The 26,801-nt window shown below is 44.0% G+C and overlaps 1 protein-coding gene across 16 annotated transcripts in view; it reads left to right on the forward strand.

Annotated features, from left to right (window-relative positions):
* Positions 1-26,801, forward strand: part of CD44 (CD44 molecule (IN blood group)) — an 85,085-nt gene that overhangs the window by 8,884 nt on the left and 49,400 nt on the right. For all 16 annotated transcript variants that reach the window (XM_019738555.3, XM_019738545.3, XM_019738550.3 and 13 more), the window contains exon 2: positions 26,550-26,715. In XM_019738555.3, the coding sequence (XP_019594114.3) occupies positions 26,550-26,715 (166 nt within the window). The remainder of the gene's footprint in view (positions 1-26,549; positions 26,716-26,801) is intronic.

Genomic DNA, 26,801 nt, shown 5'->3' on the forward strand with positions numbered 1-26,801 from the left:
TCACAGATTCCCCATCTATTTCAATTTCAGTGCATCTCTTTGCACTTGAGCAGGTCTGCAGTGCCTACTAGAAGAACCCATATACTAGTCATGGATCTAGGCAGCATTTTTTCTATTTCCTCTGTCAAAGAGAACCTGCTAAGATATTAGAATGATGATGGTAAAGTTCCTTCACACATGTTCACCATCATGCAGATTGAGATGCCAGGTAGAAACCAGCAATTCCATGCAGTCACTATCTGGTCTTCTGCCAACGACCTAAATGGTCGTTTCTGCTCAGGCCCCTGGCCCCAGTCTTTGTACACTCCAAAAATATTAAATAAGCATCTACTCTGCCAGTCACAACTGTTGCCATTACTGAGTGTGTCTAGTCTGAGAAGCACAATCCAGCAGAGCTGAGCACCATCTTGCAGCCTGCAGAAACCAATTGACGTCACAGCGTTAGCCCCACAGGCACCACTTCCCCGCCTGGTGGACAAAGGCGCAAGTACCCTAAAGAGTGCTAGTCACACAGATGCAGACGAGCGTTTAGAGAGGGAAGTGATGCTGCCACCGAATCTCCTGCCCTTAAGTTTGTCTTTGCAGTGGATTCTCTGCAGTGGGACTAGTTGTCTTCCCAAGGTCAGCCTTCGAGATCAGGTACATCCCTGTCGTCTTCCCTGAGTGACTTTCACTTTCCCTGTTGTTTCCTAGTTATTTCTCCCTGACAATTCATAAACACCCCACAAGCATATCTCCATCTAAAAAGAAGTTCAAGGGATTCCTCTGAGCTGTGTATAGCAATCTGTTCTCTTTTGTCCATGAACACAAAAGCTCCCTAGAGAAAAGCCCATGCTGTGTGTACATTTCTGTATCACCCTAGCCCCCAGCTGTCAACACTTCCCCACTTATAGTAGATGCTCAATAAATATTTGGATGGCTGACAACGAATGAAATTTCTAGATTTGGCTAGCAAACCTATCTGTACCATTTTTCCTTTTGTGATTTAAAAGTTCTGACTAATTCCTTTTCATCCTTTTAAAAACTTTCCTGGCCTATAAAAACCTTATAATTTAAATTTTTTTGAGTACCTCTTGTAGTGATCCTCAAACGTCCTAGAAATTTCTTTTCTCTGCACTCTCTCCAATATGAGTGTATCATGTATCTTTCTTGAGGTTTGACATGTCATGCAAGGCAGGGAAAGTTTAGAGCTCATTAGGTTTTGTCCGGTAGAACAGGGCTCTTGATTTCCTATGGGTCTGTCTGCCTCTATGTGCCAGCACTTACTGTCAAATCTGGCCTCATGTATAAAGAACTCCACCCCTCAAATCATGACACTCAGAGAAAAGATGTCGGCTTTTTGGTCATTACGTTAAAAGAAAAAAAAAGAGGGAAGTTGTTTCAATGGTTTAAAACCTTCCATACCAAAGACCACCTGTGCCAAACCGGGTGTGTAGTGTGGTGGGATGGGCGTGAGGAGGTTTGGCTTCGGAAGAGGGTTGTGTAGAAGGAGAAAGGGCAGTGAAACAAGACAGACCTCAAGCCGAGTACCCTCTCTTTTGCTTAAGAGCTGCATGAGCTCAGACAGGTGCACACATTAGGTTCTAGAACAATGTTTAGCACATAGAGCTAAGTGTCTAGCACACAGACGGTGTCTTGAGAATAGAAATGGCTATTATTAGTTCCTCTCTATTACTGATTCACTGTATGATACTCAGCAATCCTTTTCCCCCCCTATTTGCCTCCAATTTTCCACGTGTAAAACGAGAGAATTGGATTCTAGTTGATCTGTAAAGTCCTTTCCAGGCCTCATGTTCTATAAATCCACCAATCTGTGGGCCCACCATCACCTAAGCCTCATAAGACTTAATGGAAACAATAACATGACTATAATGCAGTGCCAAAAAAAATGACGCCTGGCTTGTATTAAATGTCAGAAGTGAATTATTAATCCAAGTCAGAAACAAGCGTGTGGACCCAGTTACCTCTTAAACTCCAGTGGCCAAGAGTGACTCGTAGGGCCAAGGTACTTCGTTCAGGAGACTCCACCAAATCCTCTCAACCATTTGGAAGTGGGCAGATAAAGAAGCTTGGGCTAGAGAAGTTAGCAAATCTCTCAGTCACACAGCTAAAACTGCAGGAAGCCAGTTCGGGGGTTACCTGAAGGATCAGAAGGCAATATGTAGGGTTTCCAGGCAGGAATTCCTGCCTGTTCTCAGGAAATTTTTTCGCTGTCCCATTCCCGCATTCTGAGAAAAGTTGGTTGGGAAATCGGGAAAATCGGCTCCTTGAACCCACGTGGTTGGTAATATAGGCCGTTACTTTGTGGAAACGATTCATCATGGAGAACAGAAAACAGTTTATATCTCAGGATTTGGGAACGGGAAAGTGAAAAAAATTTCTGAGAACGGGCGGGTAGTCCCACCTAGAAACCTTAGCAATATATTTTACTTTAAACTGCTTTACAAAACATTGCATGACATGGCCAGAAAAATCAGCCCCTGAAGAAGAGAAAAGATGGTATCCTTCACTTTCAAAACTCCATAAGCACCTTGGGAACTCTACAACATTTTAGTGCAAAATGAACCACAATATTCAGCCAAACTAGTGCTTAGAGGGTGAGTGCTACTATCCTATGGAAAATAACTAGGCGGGCCATGGGAATCTAAAAATAAGCAGAACAAATACACACACACACACACACACACACACACACACACACACACACACTGGGGCACTGAGCAAGGCAACCCTTGCTTCTACTCAGAACCTTCCAGACTCCCACTGAGATATGTCTTTCTTTTCCATGAAACCAGAGAAGCTCTTGCTCGGGGAAAAATAAATAAAAAGGAAGTCATAAAGACTGCGTATTACTTAGGAGTTTGCCAAAGTTGGTCAGGGACTAAATCCCCTGTTGGGGTTCTGACCTTCTATCAGTCACCAAAAGTCCTTAGTCAGATGATAGTCCATCTTGGGTGTGCCCATTTCATATCCATCTGAAACCACTGACCAGAAGTTGAAAGAAAATATCAGATGGGTTCAGTTCTCATGTCGTATGCAATGCTCTCAACTGTTGCTAGATATGGTTCAGTCACCTGTATCTCCAGCCAGTCCCGCAGACATAGCCTTCCAGGAGAAGCGAGAACCCACAGAGGTTTATTTTGCATTTCTCTGTCTCAGTCACAGCATGATTGTGGGCAAGATTCTTCCCTTAGTGATTGCCTCTGTTTCCCCAGTTACAAAATGGTAATGAACTTACGAGTTCAATTCATTAAAAAGTGCTGTGTGCCTGGCTCTGTGGAAAGAAATGAGGGAAGTAGAAAATCTAGGTTCTGTCCTTAGAGAGCTTACAGTTTGGTGGGAGAAAAACTAAATAGATGAAAGAACTATGCAAGATTATGTATCATCAGGTGCCAAGATTAGGGAAAGCAGGGACCATGTTTCTCCAAAAATAAGACCGGATCTTATATTAATTTTTGCTCCACTAGGGCATATTTTCAGGGGATGTCTTATTTTTTCATGTACAACAATCTACATTTATTCAAATACAGTCATGTCATCTTCTTCTGGAACATCGTCATGACGTACTAAATGCGTCCGTCTGGCTGAGACCTTAACTGGGGCTTATTTTTGGGATAGGTCTTATTTTTGGGGAAACATGGTATCTCCATGAGTGGTAAATGTATGAGAGCTTCATGGAAGGATGGAATTTGAGGATGAGATGAGTGGGAAAGAAGACAGGCAGAAACAGGAGAGAGGAGAGCAACCCACAGAAGTATAAATAAAGCAAGAGCTGAAAAGTTTAAAGTGGAGAAAATATGTATGACTTGATTGAGGTCAGGAGAGGTCTCAGCCTATCTGAATAAGAGCCTCCATGTTGAAAGACAGTGAAGGATGTTGTTGGACAGAATCCAGGTGATCAAGTAACACTGGTTCCATCTTACAAGGTCCAATTCTCTTGCCCCAGAGACGTTCTCATTACATCCTCTTCAGACAATGCTAGACCGACATCAGAAGCAGACTAGCTCCAACATTGGTTGAGATAGAACTTGGGCAACTTTGCCTGAGTTGGAGAGCGGCAATTTAAGAGAATCCCAAACAAGACCTATAGCAGCAACAACAAATAGATTTCAGCCCATATAACATTTCCCATTGATTACCATGTTTCCTCAAAAATAAGATATAGCCGGACAATCAGCTCTAATGCATCTTTTGGAGCAAAAATTAATATAAGACCTGATATATTATATTTATATTATATTATATTACCCGGTCTTATATTATAGTAAAATAAGACCAGTCTTATATTAATTGTTGCTCCAAAAGCTGCATTAGAGCTGATTGTCTGACTAAGTCTTATTTTTGGGGAAACACAATACTAGAAGCTGCCTGGAGGGCTGTGCTAAGAAGCCAAACTTTGACTTAGCTATAGAGAGTTCTGTGATCTATTAGTGATGTCTGCAATGGGCACAAAACGGAGGATTTAACCCCCATGTATTACATGAAGATCACCACAGTAGAGCAGCAGATTTTTCTAGTTTATGTTTCTGATAGTTATGTGCAATTCTGGGATGTTAGCCACTTGAATCTAGTCAGCTAGCCATACCATAGACTCCACCTCCTTCCAAAACAGTATAAATGCAGTTTCTTACACAGAGGAGTTTAGTTGCTTGAGTCTTGTCTTATAATTCACTACCACTGTGTTTTCCCATCACCCCAGTTGAAGTTAGATGTTGGGAGCCAGGAATCTCCTCTGTGTGAACAAGGGCCAGACTTCTTGGCAAAGGGCCCCTTCTCCACATCAGCTTCTCCATCTGCAAACTGAGAAGACAAAAATGATGCCTCACCCATAGGGGTGATAGGAGGAATTACTAGCTAATGTGAGTAAAGCCTTTGAAGATGAAAGGGTTGTATGTGCACGTTAATTACAACTTTTATCAGCCCTGGAGCCTCTGCATTCTCAGCTGCCACTCCAGGGCTCTTCTGTGCCTCCCAAAAGCAGACAGCAGCGGCATTCCACAGACTGGCCCCTCTGGGGCCTGCTGGTAGCATCCAAATCAAGAAGGCTGGATTCTGCCACTCAGACTGGCTAGCCCACTGTGGACTGCTCAAGTTTCCCACTACTCATCCCCAAGGGAAAAAGTAAGTCCACTACCTGGGCAGGTAAGATAAGGTAGAACCCAGGTATAAACAAAAGGCTCCATCAAGAGTTGACTAGAAATAGCCCCCAGGTGAGATTAGGACACTCTGCTCTAATTCCCACCCTGTCAAAGCCTAATTGTGTGACCTTGGGCTACTGGCTTTATCTGTCTAATGCTTCAATACATTGTGAAACACCTGGGAAATAATCCCTCTGCCTTCCCTAGACCTCTCCACCTTTGCCTGCTCCTGTGAAAGTGTTTTGTGCTGGTCGGCAGAAGCACGTGATGTGGAACTACAAGGTCCTATTATTACCTGAGTTAGCTTTTGCCTTTATCTCTGTCTCCTGTTGCTGGTTGACCCCAATCATTGAAACTGTATTCTTTGGAATGCTCACCAATCTCCTTCCAGCTGCCATCCCCTCCTGGGCAGTGCTTATCTAGGGGCACTTGGTATGTGCTCCGGCTTCTTGGTTCTGCCATTTCCTGAGGCATACAGATGCTGTCGGGCTGGCAGGGGACCTGGGTGCCCTGCCAAGTTGAGTGGCAATGCCCTTGCTGGGGTAATTCAATAAAAGTGCTAGAGGCAAGGATGCGAGGGAGGGTTTTTAAATGCTTTGCTAGGGCTTAGAAGGTGCGGGCTGAGCTGGCTTCCTACAGCAGCACCAAAGTATGGATCCAAACAGGCAGAAGAGGAGAAAGAGAAAAGTGACCCTAAGCGAGAAGTTATCATGGGCTGGTGACAAAAAGCCAGAGATGATGGCATATCAGAACAGGAAAGGGTATGTGGGGACAGAGTCCCAGAGAGCAGTTTCCAGGCTCTTGACCTCACGTGGAAAGGTGCTGGCTCAGGTTGTAGATGGCCATCAGCTGTAACCAGTTAGCCATTAGCCACTAAAATAACTGCCGTGGCTAGGCCGGCAGGTTGGTTGGTTGGTTGGCAGAGAACCAGATGGCAGATTGCGGATTGTGTGGCTCCTGCTTCCTGTGTCTCCAACCCAGCCGCCAGCGAGACTATAGTGGTATGACTCCCCTATCTATGGCTCCCTTGATGTTCCTTTTTGGCCTCACCATATCCTGTGTTCTTGTGCGGGGAGCGGGAGCTGAGACCCTGCATGACAGGGTACTATAAGTTATATAGCCTCCTTGTGGGACAGATAAGAGCAGGTTGTCTCAAAGCCTGCAAGTGACTTGCCCAAGAGGATGCAACTAGTTACCGTAGAGTCTTTTGACTCAGTCCAATGCCCTTTCCATTTCACCCTTTGAGATGATGGAGGACAGGGCATTAAACCAAAGAGGACAATGGGCTGACCAAGGCAAGAAGACTTGGAATGACAAAGCAAGGAAGATAAAAGGGTACTATTTTTTTTTTTGTAGCACAATGGGAAATAGTGTAGGTGGAACCTCCATTGTGTACACTACACTGGAGTCTCCATGGTACTTGGATCTGGTTTCCTGTGTAGTATCTTGTACATCCATATATGGTCTTTGTTTTGATCCTTTTTGACTTAATGAGCATTTTGAAATGAGAAGGCCCAGCATAACCTGGCCTGGCTTTTCCCCAGCCTCTCTGAACAATTCTGTAAGTCAAGTCAGCAACCAATGGTTTTCAAAGAATTCACGTGTTCACTCAACACATATTTATTGAATACATGTGCCAGGTGTTCTGCTAGGCATTGGGAATACAGCTTTAAACAAGAGAGGCACAGTTTCTGCTCTCATGGAACTTACAGTCTGTCTGGGAAGACAGGCAGTAAACAACTAATTATGCCCTTATTTAATTATACTTGAAGTAAATGCTGGGAAGGAGAAGCACGAGGTCTTGTGAGAGCATATAACCAGGAGACCTCACCTGATCGAGAGCATCAGAGAAGGCTTCTCTAGACATATAGGATTAAAAGCAGTAACTATGTTTGCAGGATCCCCACAGTTCATTGGAGGGCCTGCTTGTTGGGTGTCTCGACCCTACCAGCTCTCAGGATCAGGGGACAGTCCGGTGGATTGAGTTCAAAGCTCTTCATGCAAATGGAGCCAAGGCAGCCACTCTTCTGGCTGCCTCACACTCAGGTCATCTGAGTAAGAGAGCAAGCAAAGAAAGTTACTCCTCAGAATTCTGAAGGCAACTGGTTTATCATGTCTGTCTTATGATAGTGGTGGGAAAGGAACCCTTAGCACCTCCAAGCTCACTCAGACTTTTAGAAACACATGCTGCAGCCACAAAGGAACCCAAACTCTGGGGAATTATAATTGTCATATGATGGAATGATTTTAAGCCATGCAGGGAAATCCATCATTTACTTAGGCATCGTTAGCAGGAAAGCCTTGGTTTAGGGTCATATCTCATCCATTTTATTGGAAAGTTCTTGATCTTGTTTGGGGCACTTTGGTGGCTGGAGCTTTGATTAGAGTCTGTGTGTAGCGGGTGGTTTTCAGGATGGCTTCCAAAAGTCATGCAGGCACATCTATTGGGTCTAGTCAGCAGCTACAGGCGAGAATCCTGGGCTATGGATGTGCAACCACTTGGCTACAAGGACCTCACTCCTTTGTCTTCTTTGTTGTGGTAATTGGAGACGACCAGAGTAGACTCTATCAGGAGAGTGGGACAGATGTGATGAGAAAACAAAAACCATCACTTAACATGCTTTCAAATGAAAGCATAAATAATAGTAACAGTATCTATCAGTTGGTAGAAGCACCAGCTAATCCAAATGGTCAGTTATAAACAACTGTGTCTTATAAATGAGAACAGATTCAAGGTTGTCCCCCTGATGCTGATATAACATCCTTTCACTTCTATTCAGATGTGCTTTCTTGGGTAGGAGAGAGGGATGGAGTTATAGCTATCATGGTTGAACTTAAGTTACAACCCATCTATGCATCAAGCCGTGATGTGTCCCCTATGGAATTGTTGTCTGTCACGTGTGTTTTGGTATACCCATATCAATGCATGCCAGCTGAATATCTCTGCAAGTAACAGAGTAATCAACCCTCATAAAATAATATCTCCTACAACAAGAAGTATGGAGGTAGAACAATTTCAGGAACTCAATGATATCATTAAAGACCCAGTTTTCTGCCACTTCCAGTGTCTTCCTACAGTATAGTCCCCTTCATGGTCTGAAACTGATTCTCACAGTTCCAGGCATCCTATGAGAAACAAACAAACAAACAAAAAATCAGTTTCCAGCACCAGAAAGAGGAATGCTTATTCATAAACATCTCTTCTAAAAAAGGGAGGACTAGCTTTTCCCAAAGTCCTGAATTGACTTCCCTTTATTCCTCATTGGAAGAAAGGGGTCACATTCCATGAAATGCCCAGACTGAACCAATCATTGGCAAGGACTCTGAGCAAGGTGCTTGACTTAGACCAGTCACGATCCACACACAGGTGCTGGGATTTGGGGCCTCAGCTCCCATGAAACACAAGTTCGGGATTTTAAACAAAATCAGGGTTCAATTAGATGTTTGTTGCGTTGGTAACAATGTCTGCTACAATGACTAAGGCTCCAAAGGGTGTCCACCCACCTGGCAGAGCTGTGATTTGAGATGCTATACAGTCTAAAGAAGAAAAAAAAAAAAGGCAAAGCTAAGTTTTTGTGTTCCTAAGCCACACCCTCAACCTTCTGAGAAGACACACCTCATGGATCGAGTTCACCTGGGGGACAGGCTGCTTAGACGAGGATCAGATGGTCTGTGGCTTATACGCCATCATAATAGCTATAACGCCATCCTTTTCTCTTCCCAACAAAAGCATATCAGGGGATAACCTTAAATCTGGTATAATTTATAGGAAATAGACAACCTTGTGCGCAATTGAACACTTTCTTATTAGAAACTCCTTGTTGCAACCATCTCAGCCCTGCTGGAGACGTACCAGGCATAAGAAACACTAATCAGCAGTGATCCATTTGAGAAATGATGACCTTGGACAAGCATCTCTTCCTGTAAATCACGAGATGATGACCTCCAAGGGAGATAGCCAGCTTCTTTTTTCTCTAACTACTCCGAACGTGTTTTAACGTGTGTGTAGTGTTTGCAGCTCCATTATCTAATCCAGCCTCACATTAACTTTGGGATTAGCGTTATTATCCTCCTGTGCAAGAGAGAAAGGTAATGACTTTCGCAAGGCCATACAGCTAATTAGTGCAAGTTCAAGATTTGAACCCTAGCTTTCTACCCTCAGAGACGATGTGCCTGTCTCCACACTACGTTGGTTTCCAGTGGACCGGACTTGCTTACAAGGGGTCTAGAATGAACTATTGGATTTTATAGGAACAATTTTCTTTTATAAGCAGGAAAACTTCTTCCTAATAGTTTCTTTGAGTCTGAAACTCGTGTCCAACACTTTAATAAACCCCAAGATGAATAGGAGGGTTTCCTGGGCCAGTCCCCTGTCTCTGCATGGTCAGCTAAGCAATCTAACAGCATTGGGGGGGCAACATTAGGATTCTTTTGTTTGTTTTCCATTCCTTTTTTTTTTTTTAATGGCATTTAGGAATGCCATTAAAAGATTTATCATGACTGCAGTCAGGGAAGAGAAGCCCAAGGGATGTTTAATGTGGACCTCAAGGATATGATTGTTTCTTACACAGGAAGGGGGCTGCTTCTTTTCAGAATCGAATGATGAAAGCTAGAGGAAATGGATTCTATTAAACCAAAATGATTTATTTTGAGGGTGAATTTCCTGACCGTGAGGCTTGCTGAGCAGTGGACTGACCTGCTAGTCCCCAATCCATCCCTTCAGGTCTCAGCTGAAATGGCATTGCCTCCGGGGAGCCATCTCTTGGGGACAGCAAAAGCCCTGGGGAAAAAGGCTTCCCCTCAAACGAGCTGCTCAGCACCTTGGGCTCCACCACGTTTATGCTGCTGTGCAGTGGACTTGCTGAATGTCTGTCTTCTGCCCCGGGCATAACCTTCATTGGGATAATGACCTTGCCTGGTCCCCGCGCCCAGAACAGTACCCAACACGGGGTGGCCCTGAATGAAACCTTATTGAGTGAATGAGTTTGTGACTGGGATTATCTTTTCTGAAGTCCTGTATCCATTTGAATGTTGGAGGGGTTTTGTGAGATTATGACTTCCATGGTGAATTCAGAATGTGATCTCCAAATCCAACTTAAAAAAATACTATCGTCTATCTATCTATCTATCTATCTATCTATCTATCTATCTATCTATCTACTGGAATAAGGGATAAGTGCTAAAAAAGCAACTGAGGGTCAGCAAGGAGATTCTCTCCTTCCTCTATGGCTGTGCTCCACCCCAATTCCCACCCTTTTCCTTGGCTGGCATCACATAAGAAACAGTCTCTTCTGTGGTTTCTTGCAAGGGCACCAAGGGAAGCTGAATATGTACAATGTCTCACCACTCCGAATGGATGTGAAAAACAAGGAGGAAACCTTTCCATTTGGGGATAGGAAAGATGGGACAAGGTTTGGAGGGGCAAGCCTTGCCTACTTGAGACTCTTCTTGCTGGGGGCAGAGGGAGGGGCTCCCTGTGGCTCCCTTCTGGGACATTCCTGAGGCAGCTCTCTCTTCTTTCAAAGAAGCATTATCATATAATTCTTCCTTATCTCTTTCCTGCATTAATTCATTTCAAGTTTTTTTTCAAAGTGTGTCAGAAACTCACAAAAACCAAAAAATTGATGTTTAGACTATTTTATGCATTTAATAATAACTATTTGAGCTGCTTTGTATATAAATGACATTACTTTGATGCATAAAAATTTAGGATATATTCATTCGGATATATCCAACCGTGGCAGCAAAAGGGTTAAGGACTGATTCTCAGAATATAGGAAAAGTACCCTATTATCTGTTTGAGTTTCCTGTTCTTTATACTGTTTGGGAGGCTAAAGTCAACAGCCGCTCTTGTATTCTGCATTGTTTGCATTGTTAAAACCTTTGGGAAACTCATTTGGTTGCTTCTCCAAATGAGCTTTCCACATCCCCTGAAACACATTTAGAAACAGGCCTCCCTTCAAACAGGCCAGGAGGGAATCATGTCTCCCAAAGTCAGGTTGCCTTTCATCTTCTAAAGGCTAGATTTGAGAATGTTCACTCAAGCCCACACAGTTGAGTCTCTGGACCAAGCCAGGCTGCCAGGGGTGCACAAAGGGGGGTTGAGTTTAGTGTCTCTGGCACTCAGAAAGCAGTGTGTGTCCTAGAGTGTGTCCTGGGTTTGAGTCCCCTCGTCAATTACGTGCCTTGAAGCAATTAACTTCCCCGAGCCTCAATTTTCTCATCTTCAAAATCGAGTAATACCTAATATCTACGTAAAGGGTTGTGTAAGGACTGATGTGGTCACGTACATGACAGAATGACTGGCATGGAGCAAGCATTCATCCGTTCCATTGTGATCAGTGTCATTATTAGACCTGGGACCTCTCGCTTCACCCGCCAGCCCTAACTTTGTTCCTGCTGCACTTGAGAAATGCTTCCAGCTGCCTTTGGAATATGTTCATTCCATTTCTGGGCAAAATATTAGCCAATAAAATCTCATTTGATTTGACAGGGAGGGTGCACCAGCGTGCTGACACCCACGTGTGCTTACTGGAACAACTGTTGCTGAGCAGATAAAACAGCATGAGTTGTTCCGGAAACCTTGGCTATTGCAGTAGCTGGTGAAAGCGAATGGGGAAATGCATTCCAGGTCCTGTCTTTACTTGCACAATGACAGTCAATCTCCCAGGCTGCTTGTCTCAGCAGGATCAGCGTCTTCCTGCCTTCAGTCCTGGCAGTTGGTGGTGGGGCCAGAGGAGGAGATGGTATTTTCCTCCCTTTATGGTGACGTGTTCCTTTACAGTGCTTTTCCTTGGCCTCAGAGTCTAGAAGGGCCCTTAGGGGCAGTTTAATACAGTAGCGTCCTTCTCATTCTGGAAACTTGGGAGTTTCCCAGAGTACACTTCCTCCCCAGAAGCCCCAGCTTGGAATTTCCTGGTGATGAATGGGGGACCAGCTTCTGAGGCCATAAAGTGCCCACCCATCCATCGTTGGGGTGTTCAATTCTTTCATCTCCCCAAATACCTTTAATTGCCTTAAACTGCTTAGTTCTGCTCTCCTCAAAGAAAGGAAGCTCTGGGCACTCCCAGCCACACCTCAGTAGTGACTAACACTTTTACACCTTTGAACAGGAGTGTATGACTTTGTGTCAGGTTCTCATTTTGCTTTTAATTTCATGAGAGTGTGTCTGTGGTGGACTGTGTTGTTCAGGCTGAAATGGACGATTATCAAAGCACAAATGATTTTTCCTGGTGTAACGACATTGTAATTAGAAACTAGCATTACCATCGGTATTAGGGAGCGGTGGCCACTCATCAAGGTTTTATCTTCCCGTGGGAGAAGGAAAAGGATTGACATTTTAAAACCACCTGTTTTGAACCCAACTCAAGGTTGGTGCTTTACGTATATTTATTATCTAACTCCCATAAACTTCTCTTTGAGGTACTCCCCAAATACCCATTGAATAAATGAATGACTGAATTTCCTCAGAGCTATTTTACAGGCTGAGACACTAAGTCTCATAAAGATGAAGTACCTTGCCTAAGAATGGCTCAGCTCCTATGTGGTGGGGTTGCAATTCAATTCTGATTTCCCCTCTCCTTTGAACATTGCGAGTTCCCATTCAGCTTTATGGGGTTAACCTTATTCTTCCATCCCCAGAGCTGGAGGCCTTGAAAATTCAAGGCATCTCCTTTACCTAAGAAAATAGATTTTTCTGGCTCCTTGAAAATGAAGGGCCTTGAAACAATTTAGAACGGCTGGGAGTTATCTTCAGGAAGGGAGGAGGTGGGAACGTCCCTGTCTCCTCTTCACAGGGGTAGTGAGGCCTCCAAGACCACCAAAGATCAAGGGAGACAGTTGGGGGTGGGCGTCTGGACTCCCAGTTGTGCAGGTGGGGGCTGCTCAGCAGCTTCTCACTTGAGAATTGTCTCACAACTAAAGAATGGTTTGAATTGGCCGTGATGGGGAAATTCACTGCAGGGAGCAACTGGGGCTGCTTGTAGTAATTTAGGAGAAGTCTCTCTAAGGAAATCAGCGATTCTGCCATTTTTTTCCCCTCTTAATTGAAACCATTCTTTCCCTCCAGCTTCCCTGGGCAGGTTCTAGTCTCTGCGTGCTGGAGGCCTTTATTTGGTGTAATCTGAGAGCAGGGTGCTGGTAACACTCGTGTTTTGTCTATTGTTTCTTTTTGCTGGCCAGTCCATCCTGCTTAATACATTCACACCACCACTGCCTTGATTGCAGAGTGAAATGCCACAACCCTGCAGGCAAGAGTCACTCAGGTTTCTGGAGTGTTTAGAGAGCAAGTCACAAAGAAATGCAGATTTCTCCTTCTAGAGGGAGAGGGCTGGGTTGGCTGGGATCTAAGGATCATCAAATCCAACTTCTTCCTGGTCTGATGAAGAAGTTAGTGCCTTCTCCAAGCACTAACAGCTTATCCATAGAAGCCCAGCGCTAAACCCCAGGTCACTGGACTCAGCCTAACGCTTTTCACACTAAATCAAAGGAACATCCATTGGGCACCCTACTATGTATCAGACACTGGGGATGCGAAGATGAATAAGGCATGGTCCCAATGGAACCCACTTTGATTATACAGATTAATAGCTCTTGAGGCAGGTTTCTTCCTAGAAGGATGTTTTCTAGATAGTCTGTCTGTCTATCATCTATCTATCTATCTATCTATCTATCTATCTATCTATCTATCTATCTATCTATCTGGTAAGAACACATATTATATAGAGTAAGAGCTCATGTATCTGGATAATTAGTCTCCTGGCTCCTAACTGGAGGTCTTGAGTGGCTGTTAGCAATGATATAGCAAGTGGCTGACCGGTTACTTAAGAATTAAGTCACAGTATGAGGCACTTGATATTTAAGCTGCCTTATATGCACTTTCATCTTTGAGGTGCCTGACTAATATTGATCAATACAAGCCACTTTGCTAAGTGTTTCAGGTGCATTTCCTCATTTAATCCTTATAAGCACCTCATGAGGTAGGCCTTACCTTCACTTTATTAATAAAGAAACGGAGGCTTAAATGTTAAGAAAACATGGCGTGCCTAACATTCTACAAGAGCCCAAACTGGGACTATAAGCGTGACCACTACACCGTCTTACAATAGCATGGGGGCAAATCGCTCCAGTAACTGTAAGATAAAGGATGCTAACGATGCCAGGTGGCCAGGAGATTCTTGTGAGCCTTCAGAGGGCTTGTGAGTGCATCACAGTAGCGCTCTGAGGGGCTTCTCTGTCACTTCATCTGAGACCCGGAAGGGGCAGACACACCCCACTTCCATCAACTCTGTACCCAGCTTACGACTCAAATGGAACTCATCCTAGAAACCAGGTCATTCAGTTGCCGTAGGCTTTGCCTTTCAAGTCTCTCTTGTTTCTCTTACTAAGTCCAAGTTCTGGAGACATCCCTTTATGGACACTGGAAAGCAAAAATGAATTCCAAATCTGATTTAATCTATATGTGTGGATGTGTGTGGGGGGACAGGTGGGGGGGGTCCTTCCACAGGGTGTCTGATCTGATCTCAAAAAGAGCTGCATAATAACTAAAATATGCCCATGAGTTCATAGAAGAGTGAGCGTCAGACCACACACTCTGCCTGACAAGGCAGCCCCCGCTAGTTCTCTGTTAGAGCGTCCCCTTTTATTTTCTGCGTGGCACTTTCACTACCTGAAATCGCCTTATTTATATTTAATCATTTACCTGTGTATTGTCTGTCTCCCCACACTAGAATGTAAGCTCTTTGGGGACAAGAACCTTGTATGTCTCCCCAGCAGCCAGAATCATGCCTGACACATAACATCTGTATCTTCTAGAAGGTGCTTTGAATTGATGTCTGTCCCATGTCCTAGGGGGACTACTGGCAATTTGGGAGACACAGATTTCACAGGAAGAGACACAGTTGTCCTCACTCTGATGTTTCCAGAGCACCTCTCAAATGTCGTGGTGAAAAGAGTTTGGACCTTCACCAGGTGTGGTCTCTTGCCATGTTTGATGGCCACTGATCTGAAGGAAAATCAAGACCTTATTGTTTTTGACAACTTCACAACAGGGTCATTTGTAATGGTAACCACTTCCTCCACTTTTAAACCTCCTGTACCTTTGCATGTGTGGGCCATGTTCCTTAAAAGCAGGAAGTTATGCTTGGCCCACTCCAGATGCAAATGAAATGGTAAAGATTTTGGTCCAAACCCTGTGGCTTGAGTCGGATTTAAAAGCTTGTCAGAAATGAGTTCTCTGGAGCCTGGCATTTGAGCCTGGCATCTGTGGTTACAGATGAGATTTCACAGATTGAAAGCTCAGAAAAAAGTGTGAATTACAAGCTATTAGCTCACAGGGCAATTGGAAGTGTACTGATCCTGGAAATCTTTTGGCCCAGATTGTTAAAAATTTCTCCACAACCAGCCTCTTCCTCTGTCGGGCTTCTGCTTTGAGACGTTTGCGTTGCTCTTAAAAACATCTAAAGCATGAATAATGGTAGGTGTTGGGGCTGGGAAGGAGAGCCTGCCTTTTGCATATGTACACACACACACACACACACACACACACACACACTCACATACTCACTCACACTCACACTTCTACACGTTAGCACCTGATTGAGAGGGAGAGAGAATAAGAAAAAGATAGATCTTGAGTTACTAAAATGTGACCTGATGATTTTTGAGCCTAACAAATTCAGAACCAGTGAAAATCTAGAATTCTCCTCAGTCACTTGCAATATTTACTGTTGCAAATAAATACTTTGTAGTAGATCACTTCTCTGCTGATGTATTTGAAGAGGAAAGGTAACCTAAAGGCATCGTTCTGTCTCAACCCACCTGTGGGTCAGGATTGGTGGTAGATGAATTTTAAGTACAGGGTTACTGGCAACCAAGTACCAAGCCTTAAAAATGACTTTCCTTTCTTATAAACTTGTCATACTCATGCCTAGTCCTAAAAAAGCTTGCATGCTCACTCACTTGCATTCAGAGAAGATTTCTTTTGAGTGACAGGGCAAGAGGCCACTGAGGATTTCAAGGTTCCTGGTACCTATCAGAGAGGCATTTTCCCTCCTGTGGCTTGAAGTGACGCTGTGGGAGGATGTTAAATGTTATTAATCTAAGGGGATGTCTGACCAGATACCGCACACCATGGGAAGAGCAGAGGTAGTGACCTGCCTACCATCACAGCTCGGCAGGAATCCTGTCCATTCAGCAAGCTTTTCCTCTTACAGGGTCCCGAGATGGTCAGCCCTGCCTAGGGCACCGGCTTCTTAAGTCCCACTGCAGGACTGAGTTTTCTGTGACATTCTCCCCATCTCATTTGGTCTGTTAGTTACCCCCGGGAGGAGAGAATAGTAACCAGCTGACATCCACTAGCAAATATTAACCCAGTGGTACTCAAATTATCTGGCAAGAGGTGTGATTCTGCAACTGACCTGGAATCTCCCGAAGTTAAGCAATGAGAGAAGTGTTTGTGTGTGGTAGCTAAGAGAGAAGGGGCCCGGCTGCCTGACTCCCAACTGTATAGTCTTAGACAGGTATCTTCACCTCTCTAAACCTCAGTTTTCTTATCTATAAGCAGGTTTGATGATAAGAAAAGCACTTATCTGATTATTGTGGGGATTAAGTGAGATAATTAGTGTGAAGTACCTAGCTCAGACTTCTGCACACAGTAAGTGCTGCTATATTAGTGTTGATATCACTGGGGAGCCCAGCCAGGGACTCATCTTAGGATCTGTAGGAGCTTGGGTGTCCCAACCACATCCTTTACCCCACAGTGCTCTTGCGTTTCAAGCCCCCAGTTGGAGAGCCTGCCTGACGTAAGCGAGAGGTGTGGCTGTGGTAAATTGAGTCTTGGCTAACGTATGTCAGAGACCAGGTATCATCCTAGGGTTTGACTCCCAGCTCTGCCACTTTCACAGTGGGATGCTGGGCCAGTTGTGTTCTGAACCTCACTTATTTCATCTGCAAAATGGGGGTGATAATTTGACCTCTCAAAGCTGCCGTGGAGATCGTATCGTGTAACATCTGGTACAGCATCTAGGCTACTGTCCCACACAGGATAGAGCCTCAGAAATCCCATAGTCTTCTTTCTCACTTGAAAAGATGCTAAAAGACATAGGCAAGAGGAAATACAATTAATGTTGGAGCTACCCAAAGGCTGTGTGGTGAAGTTGGGCTCTGTGGGAATTGGTGGTGGCCCTTTGCACCCCTCTATCTGCATGGCTCTCTCTTGAAGGACAGCAGCTTCGCCTCCATTTCCAGTTCAATAAATCCTGTCAAGCCCACGCTTACCCATCCCCAGTAGAACAGGACTAGAAATTCAGACTTTGTTGTCTCCTTCTTACGGTATGAACTAGGGAAAACCTTTATGGAGAACTTTAAATTCCAAGGTGCTTTTATTCTTGAGACCAAGGGCAAAAAACACAAAAATAATAATAGCAAGCCTGAATCACTGGTAAAGCATTTTTACACAGTGCATTTCATCTCGGCTGCAGCCTTTGAGCTGCAGAGCCCTGTGCTAATTACTGAATGCTCTGACCCTCTTTTTCCACAGCTCTCCCATGGGGTGACTAATGCTTTGGAGCCCCAGCACTACAGCGCTACGCAGGTCTTGCTAAGTGGTGCTCTGATTGGCTCCTACTGTAGTGGTTTCTACAGTGTTCCACTGAACCTTCTAGATCATTGTGGCAAGTGTCAGGACCATTGGTGGGGTGGGGGCTCGGTAAGACTGAGCAACAGGTGGATGGAGGGTCTGGGGTCTGTCTCTCACTCCAGCTTCCACTGGGGCAGCTCTGCTTTTACCCATCCTAAGTATTGTGATTCTGCCTGAGACGTCATGGGCGGTGTGTGGGGGGGGGGGGAGGAAGGGGAAGGGTTGTGGTGGTGAGAAAAGTCTGAGCACCATCACGGTTCTCTCTGAATGCGGCCATTTCCCCCTTTGGCTGTTGGCAACCCAGGATGGAAAGGGCAGCTCTATAGAAAATGGAGAAAATTCTACCTAGGAAATCTGAGTTCAAGTCTGGATTTTACTCAAATTCTGTAAGACGGAGTCTCTGAATTTCTTGTTCCTTAGTTTCTTCATCTGTAAAAGTTAACTAGTTCCTCAAAATGCTGGTTACAGACCTGAGCAAAAGCTGTACATGCATTAGGTGATGTGGCCATAATTGTAACTACCCCAGGGAAAAAAATCTAGTTACGAAGCAAAGTGGGACCCTCCTTCTGTTTCCTACTTGCAATAGGAAAACCCCACATGGGCCCCTGAGATGCTTTTTAATTTAATTTACCACATCCTGTGTTTGCCACTAGTCAATCTGCTAAATGATATGATCCAAAAGAGAAGAAAACAAAGATTGCAAGGCTAGATAGAGCCCAGCGTTTCCTGATTGTGATGGCAGCACGCAGGGGTATACCCTGGGGTTGCTCTCCCTCAGCCATTTTCCTGGGGCCTCGCTCACCAAAGACCACTTGGCCTTTTAGAATCGCACATGGAGGTAACAGTTCTGGGACACACGGTTGGACCCTGTTGAGGCTCCACCTCCCCTCTCCTCTCCCCCAGTTCCCATCATCCCACTAGGAGGCAGGAGTGGGAATTCTCCAGACTGTGTAAACAACCCAAGAACTTCATGGGTTTAGTAGTTTGGAGGCGTTGACTGAAGGGCCAGAGGAGTGCTGAGAGTCCCTTTGGACTTGCCTGTGACAGAGTAAATGTGATGGGCACTTGTTGGTTTAGTGTTGGCCGCTGTGACAGGCTCCATGCTCCTTGGATAAAAGGCTGAGAGGTCAGGGACACAGCCAGGCGCCAAGACGTTGGGGTGCATTTCCTTTCTAAGTGCCAAGAGATGAATAGTACAGTTGAAAACCACCCCGGATACATTTTGGAGGACATTCTCTGGGTATGATGGTGTATGACTCCTTTCTCTGCTCATTAAACCCTCACCCGCCTCCGGGGCAATTCCGGGAGAGACTGAGTCACTCAAGACTCATGGTCTGCACTGGGCAGCCAAAGGCAATCCAGCCACTGAGTGTGATTTTGGCCTCATTCGGAAGTGGATGCTGAACAATAGACCCTTTCACCGGACGCCCATCACATGGGCATCAGGGGATGGGGGTGAGTGATGTGGGGCAGCAGGAAGGCTGCCAGCCTTCTGGACTGGCAGACCTGGGTGGCAGCAGGGGCTATGATAGCTAGGAGGACTCCCAGATGGAAACTTCTGGGCTTCAGGCATCAACAATCAGAGAAATGAAGAACAGGGTGTCTTTTTTATGTCTCATTAAGAAGTGGATTATGACTTTACTGGGAATAGCTTGCTCAGAACTTTTATTTTTATAAGCACTTCAGTAGTCAGAGCAGTAGCCTAAGAGTCAGGAATCTAGCAGTGATGGACCTCTGAGGTCCTGCTTTGCTCATACCTGGCTGGGGGAGCCATGCTCAGTCATTCTGGATTGTATTTTCTCTTATGTCACAGGAGAATTTGATTAGAAGATGTCTTGTGTCCCTCCTGGCTTTAAACACAGATGATCTAATTAGCAATAATGCTTTTATTTTTAAAAATTGCTCTTGCCTTTTCCTACTTCTGATGAGAATCAGTTCGGTTAGGTTTGTGAGTCGTATAATGTTTTTCAGACATGAGCTCAGCAAATCAGAAGACAGAAACCGAATCCTGGCTGTTTCATGATAAACACTATAAGCATAAGAAATGTGGGGAGCTCACCAGTGCTTTTGGCTGCCACTGCTCAAGAGGTTTATGTGGGACAGACTCCCAGGAGTTCGATGGAGTCGGATGCAATCCGCTTAGAAGACCGTGCTCCAGCTCAATCGGCCTGGCACCTTAGCTTGGTCTGTTGAGATTTGGGGTTGGGCCGCAGACATCTCAAAATATCACAAGGACAGCATGTGGACTGGCACCCCCACCCTGACAAATCCTGAGTCTTAGGGTCCTCCATTCACCCTGCCTGACTTGACTCTGCCGTAAAGGACAGAGGAAGGCTGAGGCTGCAGCTCAGGCTGGATTCTCAATTCCCAAGGGATCATGGCAGCGCACAAGTAGAATCAGAGAGAGAGAGAACCAGTCCACTGTTGGGGAAAGCCAGTGAACATGGAGACCTCAGAATCTTCTCCTGGGAGACAGGGTGGAAGTTCCATTCATGAGGATTTTCCTACTGAAGACTTACCAAGTTCTTGGGCAAAGGGCCCTGTCCTTTTAAGACTTACGGTCTGGAATCAAGAGAGCTCTAATCTTAAAGCGATATTGAATAAGCTCAAATTTCTCTCTCCAGAGCTCTCTTTTAATGCTCACCTCTGCACATTTAGAAAACCACGTGGAGAATAAGTGGGTGTCCTGTAGTTTTAGCACCTGTCCCATGCACAATTTAACACTGCGATGTGATCCGCTGGACTGCCCAGCCTGAAACCCTGGTCCACTGCTTACTAGCTGAGGTTACTCATGTCTTCTCAATGAATCAGTTACTTCCTGCATGAAATGGGCATAATAAAAGAGCCTACCACATAGAGTTGTTGTGAAAATTAAATGAATTCTTAGGTGTACAGTGTTGGAAAACTCGTATGGCCCAGAGTAAGTGCTGGGTGAGTACTCCCATTGTTATCATGGCTGGGGGAATTGCACAAGTCATTGAGTTGCAGGAACTGGCTTTTTTTCACATCTTCAAGAAAAACCAACTTCCTCAGACAGATAGTCTACGCTGGGACCAAATCAGTAGGGAAAAAAATCTAATTCGTCTACATCCCAGTGTCTCGTGTTAGAAAAATAAATTAATTCATTTTGGACTCTGGAGAAGTCTGGTTGGAGAAGCGAGTCTCGGGGCGCAGTATGATTGTAGGTCGTCTTATGGTGGTCTTCACTATGTCTGGTGTCCTCTCTCAGGAGATCTGGCGTCAGACACGGCCCAGTGACAGGCTGCAAAAAGGCCATGCCCATCGCTGTCAGATGGACAAAGCCAGTTACAAATGTGATGTGGGAAATGGACCTGAGAGGTGCTGTTTTCGTACCTCATAAGTCTGCTTGTCCTGTTAGGGTGAGGGGAGAAAGAGAATGTTCATTCACTCATTCACTCATTCATTCATTTGTTCAATGTGTGCCTACTCTGTGCAGTACTGTGCTGGGTATTGGGGACACAATGATGAGGGAGAGACATGGCCTCTGCTATCATGAAGCCCACAGGGATGTTGCAAAATTCCAGGATCCTGGAATTTGGTTACTAAAGAGAACGTGGAGATAATCATTTCTTTACATGTTTGTGTCACCGATTTCTTTGAGAAACAAATGAAACCCAAGGATGCTGTTCTCACCTAAACACCTACACACACACACACACACACACACACACACACACACACACGTATCTATGTACACACAAAATTGTACACAATTTTACAGGTTTATAGGTCCCCTGAAGACCCACTCATGGATTCCATGTTGAAAATCTCTTGTCACCCAGCTCCACCACTAGCGAGCTATGTGACACTCCACCCCCACTCCCACCCACCTCTCAGGAAAGTTCATGAAGATGTAGATAATGGCAAGTTGGACGAAAATTACACAGTGCTCTACCCTCAGCAGATCTTGTGATTTTCTACCACTCAGGAAATGACTGGGGCAAACCAAGAAACTATTCATTTCAGGCCCTGCAAACTTGGCAAAATTTTGAAATGTGCTGGGGTGATTTTACTAGAGAGATCTATTTTCCTTGATTTGAGGCTTAGTGGAAAATGTCGTTAAAATTAATGGTGTTATGGGTCAGCTATTTATTCAAATAAGAATGAATTTTCCCAGAACCCTCCATAACTGGCAGCATCATACAGAAGTTAGTGACAGAGAGTAAGTTAAACAATAAGGACACTCTCCTGGAGAGCTCCTTTTTAAAACTCTTCCTAATAAGTCACCCTGGGAGACCTCTTCCCATGTAGGTGATGAAATCCCCCGATGCGAAGCCCTGTGACCCTTCCACCCTCCTGGTGACCCTATAGTAACGAGCCCCTGACAGTCCGGGAAGCATTTCTCCCTCCAGGGAGGCTCTACTTCAAATTTAAAAGTGGCCTCAAACAGTTAGTGTTGCCCTTTGGGTATTTCAGAGGGAGGAACTTGGGATAGTTCATTTATTACATGACACAGGAGATTTATTGGAGACCAGAGGGCTCAACGGAAAACATTTTTGATTTATTTCCAGTTGGAAAGGCTTGTTTGAGAGTTGTTACCAGCCATTTAATATTAGCCTCTTGAGTCAACAGAAGATCCTGAACCACAGAGGTCTCTGTTTCTCAGAAGAGATGGACAGACAGATATCTTGGGAGTCCTGCCTCTCTGCAGGGCTTTGCAGCGTGGCCAGTGCCATTGCCACGGACACTGGTGACTATCCTGTAATCTGTAGTCTATAGCTACTCACGCCTCAGCCTTACCCTAACTTCACTTAAACCTTGGGAATATTCATAGCTATACTTTGGGAAGTTGAGGTCATGAAACGTTACTTAAATCAGAGTTAGGAGTAATAGCCTAGAAGCCTGCTCCTAGGTTAATTAAGCCTGTGGACACTTGCTACCAGACTGGCTGGATTTGAACCTTACTAGCTCTGTGAACCTTGACATGTTTCTTCCCTCCTCTGTGCCTCAGTTTCTGTATCTGGGAAGTGGGTATAATATTACCCATTTCATAGGATTGTTTTAAGGATAAAATGAGTTAGTAATTGTAAAGTGTTTAGAAGAGTGCCTGGCATACGCATAATAGGTGCACAATATGCAGAGGGTGCCAAAAAATGTATCCACATCTTAAGAAAGTAAAAAAGCTGTAGTAAAATTGTAATAGTCAACATGTACCGATAACCAAAGATGTATATACACTTTTTTGGCACCCCCGGTATATTAGCTGCTATTATTGCTGTTGGTATTATTAATACGCTTTGGGGTAATAATTTCGGTTTACTTAAGTGTTAAGGAAGCCTGTTGGAAACTCATCATAAATTGTCAGGACTTGAAGGATCCACAGCCCTGAAGCCTTGGTCCCGTTTAAGGTATGAGGGACCCAGAGGGGAGGAACTGTGAACACTCATGGGATAGTTGACCTGAAATGAAGTTTTGGGCACCATCATTGCAATTCCTAGATGGCTAAATGCCATCAGGGTTAGGAGTTGGCCCTTTTTTCATGGGATTAAGATAAATGTATATTGTGGAATTCTCGCATTGCATAGGATTTCTTTACTCATTTGGCAGTCCTTGGCTGATACCACTATATGTCGGGAATGTTTAAGCCTCAGTCTAGGACGGCCGAAATTGGAGTTTATCTGTTTCTTCTTGTCTTGGCTAACCAGAGCCTACACAGCTACACACTTCTTATTTTCATACACACACACAGACATATTCACACAATGCATGCGTGTATCGTCTATAAAGTTATATTGGCTGTGGCACGAAGGATTTTATTCAAAAGTCTCAGCCTGAAATGGTTGCTATTGCATTTGCATATCAGTGTGCCAGGTGGCAAAACTAGAATTAATTTCAATAAGACAGAAACTGCCATTGAGCGCCAAACTGCCATCCACGCCTCAGACTTTGTAACCTGGGAGTGACAGCAGCCACCTGGCTGAGTACTGACAAGCAGTTGGCCTTTCTTGCCATCTGCTGAAGTCTCTGCTATCAGCCTCACCTCCGAGAAGATGATTAGAAGGCTTTGTTTTTCTTTTGTAGGCTAGACAGAAGAGCCCCAGGAAGAGCTGTCACCCAGCATGACAAATTCCCTTTGCTACGATTGGCAGACCAAGGGCAAAGCTGAAAATGTCAGTTAAAAACAAACAGTACTTCAAAAGGGCCTTGTGCATTTCCCTTCTCTGGGCTCCCCTTGCTTCATCAGCCAAGGGCCTTGTGACTGCCTTCAGAAGGACAGACACCATTACACTCAAAAAAGAATTAATCACACAAAAATACATTTTCTCCATTTCACCTAGTTCTGATGTGTTTTTTTAAAGCACCTCATGCTAATGATACAAACAAAAGAAAACCAATTGATATTGGCTTATGTCTTTTCAAAGCTCCATTTCTCGTTTCTTCTTTCACTATTTTCAGAGTCAAGAAAGATCAGACAGAAGTTTAACAGTTATCACCGTTTGCATTTGTCAGACACTGTTTTCTAGTGGTTGGAACCTGCTTCCTGCTCAGAAAGGAGAAAGCAGTTGTAGCTTTTAAAACTCAATACTGACTCTCTCTTTGTTCTTGGGTAACAATTATTTAGGTGTACCTCTCTCCTTTAGAGCGAGGGCTTGCTCTAATGATACGAAAGGATCCTAGGGCAAACAGCAAAGCGGTTTGGAACATGGGTTTGGCATTAAACAGACCTGAGGTAGAATTCTAGTTCTGCCACTTAATAGCTGGACAACCTTGGGACCTCATTTACTTTTTCTGAGCTTCAGTTTTTTCCACTTATAAATAATGTGTACATACATACACTAAACTCACCTCTTAGGGTTCTCGGAAACTAATGCCAGTCCCCCCAAAATAATCAGTTTTCAATGAAGGTCTTTGAAGTCTTTTGAGATCCTTACAGAGGATCCTGTAGAACCAGAGGATTTTTCAGTTCCTTATTCAGATTAATGTCTGCAAAACTCACAGAAGTCCTTGGATTGAATCACTCTTTAACCAGTGGATAGCAGTTAGGTCTCAGGTGAAATGCTATTAACACTTGGGAGCAAACTACAGGTCTTGGGTCTATCTGTCAGGATGTTCAATGGTGTTTTTGAGGAAATTTCAATGAGTCATTCACTCATTCAACATTTAATGAGCATCTCCCCTCTGTCAGATACTGCTGTGAGCATTAGAAAAACAGCTGTAAACCAGTAAAAGGCCCTTGCTGTTTTGGAACTTCCATTACAAAAAGGGCAGATGGATAATAACTAAATGCACATACAAATAAACAAGTTGCTGTGAAGACACAAAGGCAAAGAGAGGTGAGGGAGATTCTGCAAGTTGGTTAAGAGTGTTCAGGGAAGCGCTCAAAGATGAGGTGACGTGAAGTTGAAAAACAACAATGTGATCATCTGAGAACAGAAGATTCTAGGCAGAGGGAAAGGTAGATGTAAATGTTGTAAGGTGGAAAAGAGCTCAGGATGCCCAAAGGAACTGAAGGAAAGCTTTGTACCTGGAGCAGAGTGAGCTACTTACAGGTTACAGAAGGAGCTAGGAGCCAGGCCATGTAGATCTTATCAGCCAAGATAAGGAAATTTATTCTGGGTGCAACCAGAACACATTGGAGATGATAAGCAAAGGAAATGACACTACATGATTGTGGGAAAGTGCTCATAATATAAACAATAAGTGGAAAAAAAGGCTCCCACATCTAAAACTGTATATTTAGTATAATTTTAACTGGAAACATATATACATATTCAGAAAACAAACTGAAAGAAAATATAGCAAAATGTTTAAAATGTGAAAATGTTAAGCTGTAGTTTTCTTACCCTGTTTCCTCAAAAATAAGACCTAGCCAGACAATCAGCTCTAAGGCATCTTTTGGAGCAAAAATTAATATAAGACCTGGTATTATATTATATTATAGTATATTATATTATATTATATTATATTATATTATATTATATTATATTATACCTAGTCTTATATATATATAAGACCTGGTCTCATATTATAGTAAAATAAGACTGGGTCTTATATTAATTTTTGCTCCAAAAGACGTATTAGAGCTGATTGTCTGGCTAGGTCTTATTTTCGGGGAAACACAGTAGTGGTGGACTTGTTTTTCCTTCATTAATTTCCTGAATTTTTTAAGTTTTCTACAAGTTTGTCTTACTTTAATAATCAGAAATAAATTATGTGCTTCTTATATTATTTTTTTCTTATTTATCTATTCACCTACTGAGGGATATCTTGGATGCTTCTAAGTTTTGGCAATTATGAATAAAGCTACTATAAACACCCATGTGTAGGTTTTTGAGTGGATGTAAGTTCTCAACTCCTTTGGGTAAATACCAGGAGTGTGATAGCTGGATTTTACAATAAGTGAATGTTTAGTTTTGTAAGAAACCATCGAATGGCCTTCCAAAGTGGCTGTACCATTTTGCAATGTCACCAGCATTAAAAGATAAACTGAGGCATATTAAAATTTTTAAGTTTATGTGAGCAAAAACCGATTCCAATCAGGCAGTGCCAAACCCAAAGCAGTTAGGCAGGCTCCCAATCATACACTTGTTTAAAACTTTGCTGTGGAGTAATTGATGGAGAGAAAGTAAGTGATGCTGCTTTACTGTGTCTTATCTCGGATTTGAGTTTAATGTATGGTGTTTTGGATGGAGTGAATATTGAAGGCTCTGGCCAGTAAAGAAGTTTATTTGGCTTTTTTGTTCAAAAACGAACTTTTACATTTTCCAAGTTACTTATGTAAAAGAATCTAACATTTCTGTTTCATTCTTTAGAGTTGAATGTAACCTGCCGATATGCAGGTGTATTCCACGTGGAGAAAAATGGTCGCTACAGCATCTCACGGACGGAGGCTGCTGACCTCTGCAAGGCTTTCAATTGCACCCTGCCCACCATGGCCCAGATGGAGAAAGCCCGGGAAGCAGGGTTTGAGACCTGCAGGTAAGAGACCAGTCAGTACCTGCCGGCTGCGGAAAGCTGACAGCCCGGGGTCCAAAGGGCGGGGCTTAGAACTGGGAAGGCTCCTC

The sequence above is a fragment of the Rhinolophus sinicus genome, chromosome 14 (assembly GCF_057876585.1).
Source record: "Rhinolophus sinicus isolate RSI-liver-muscle chromosome 14, RSI-T2T, whole genome shotgun sequence".
Taxonomy (NCBI): domain Eukaryota; kingdom Metazoa; phylum Chordata; class Mammalia; order Chiroptera; family Rhinolophidae; genus Rhinolophus; species Rhinolophus sinicus.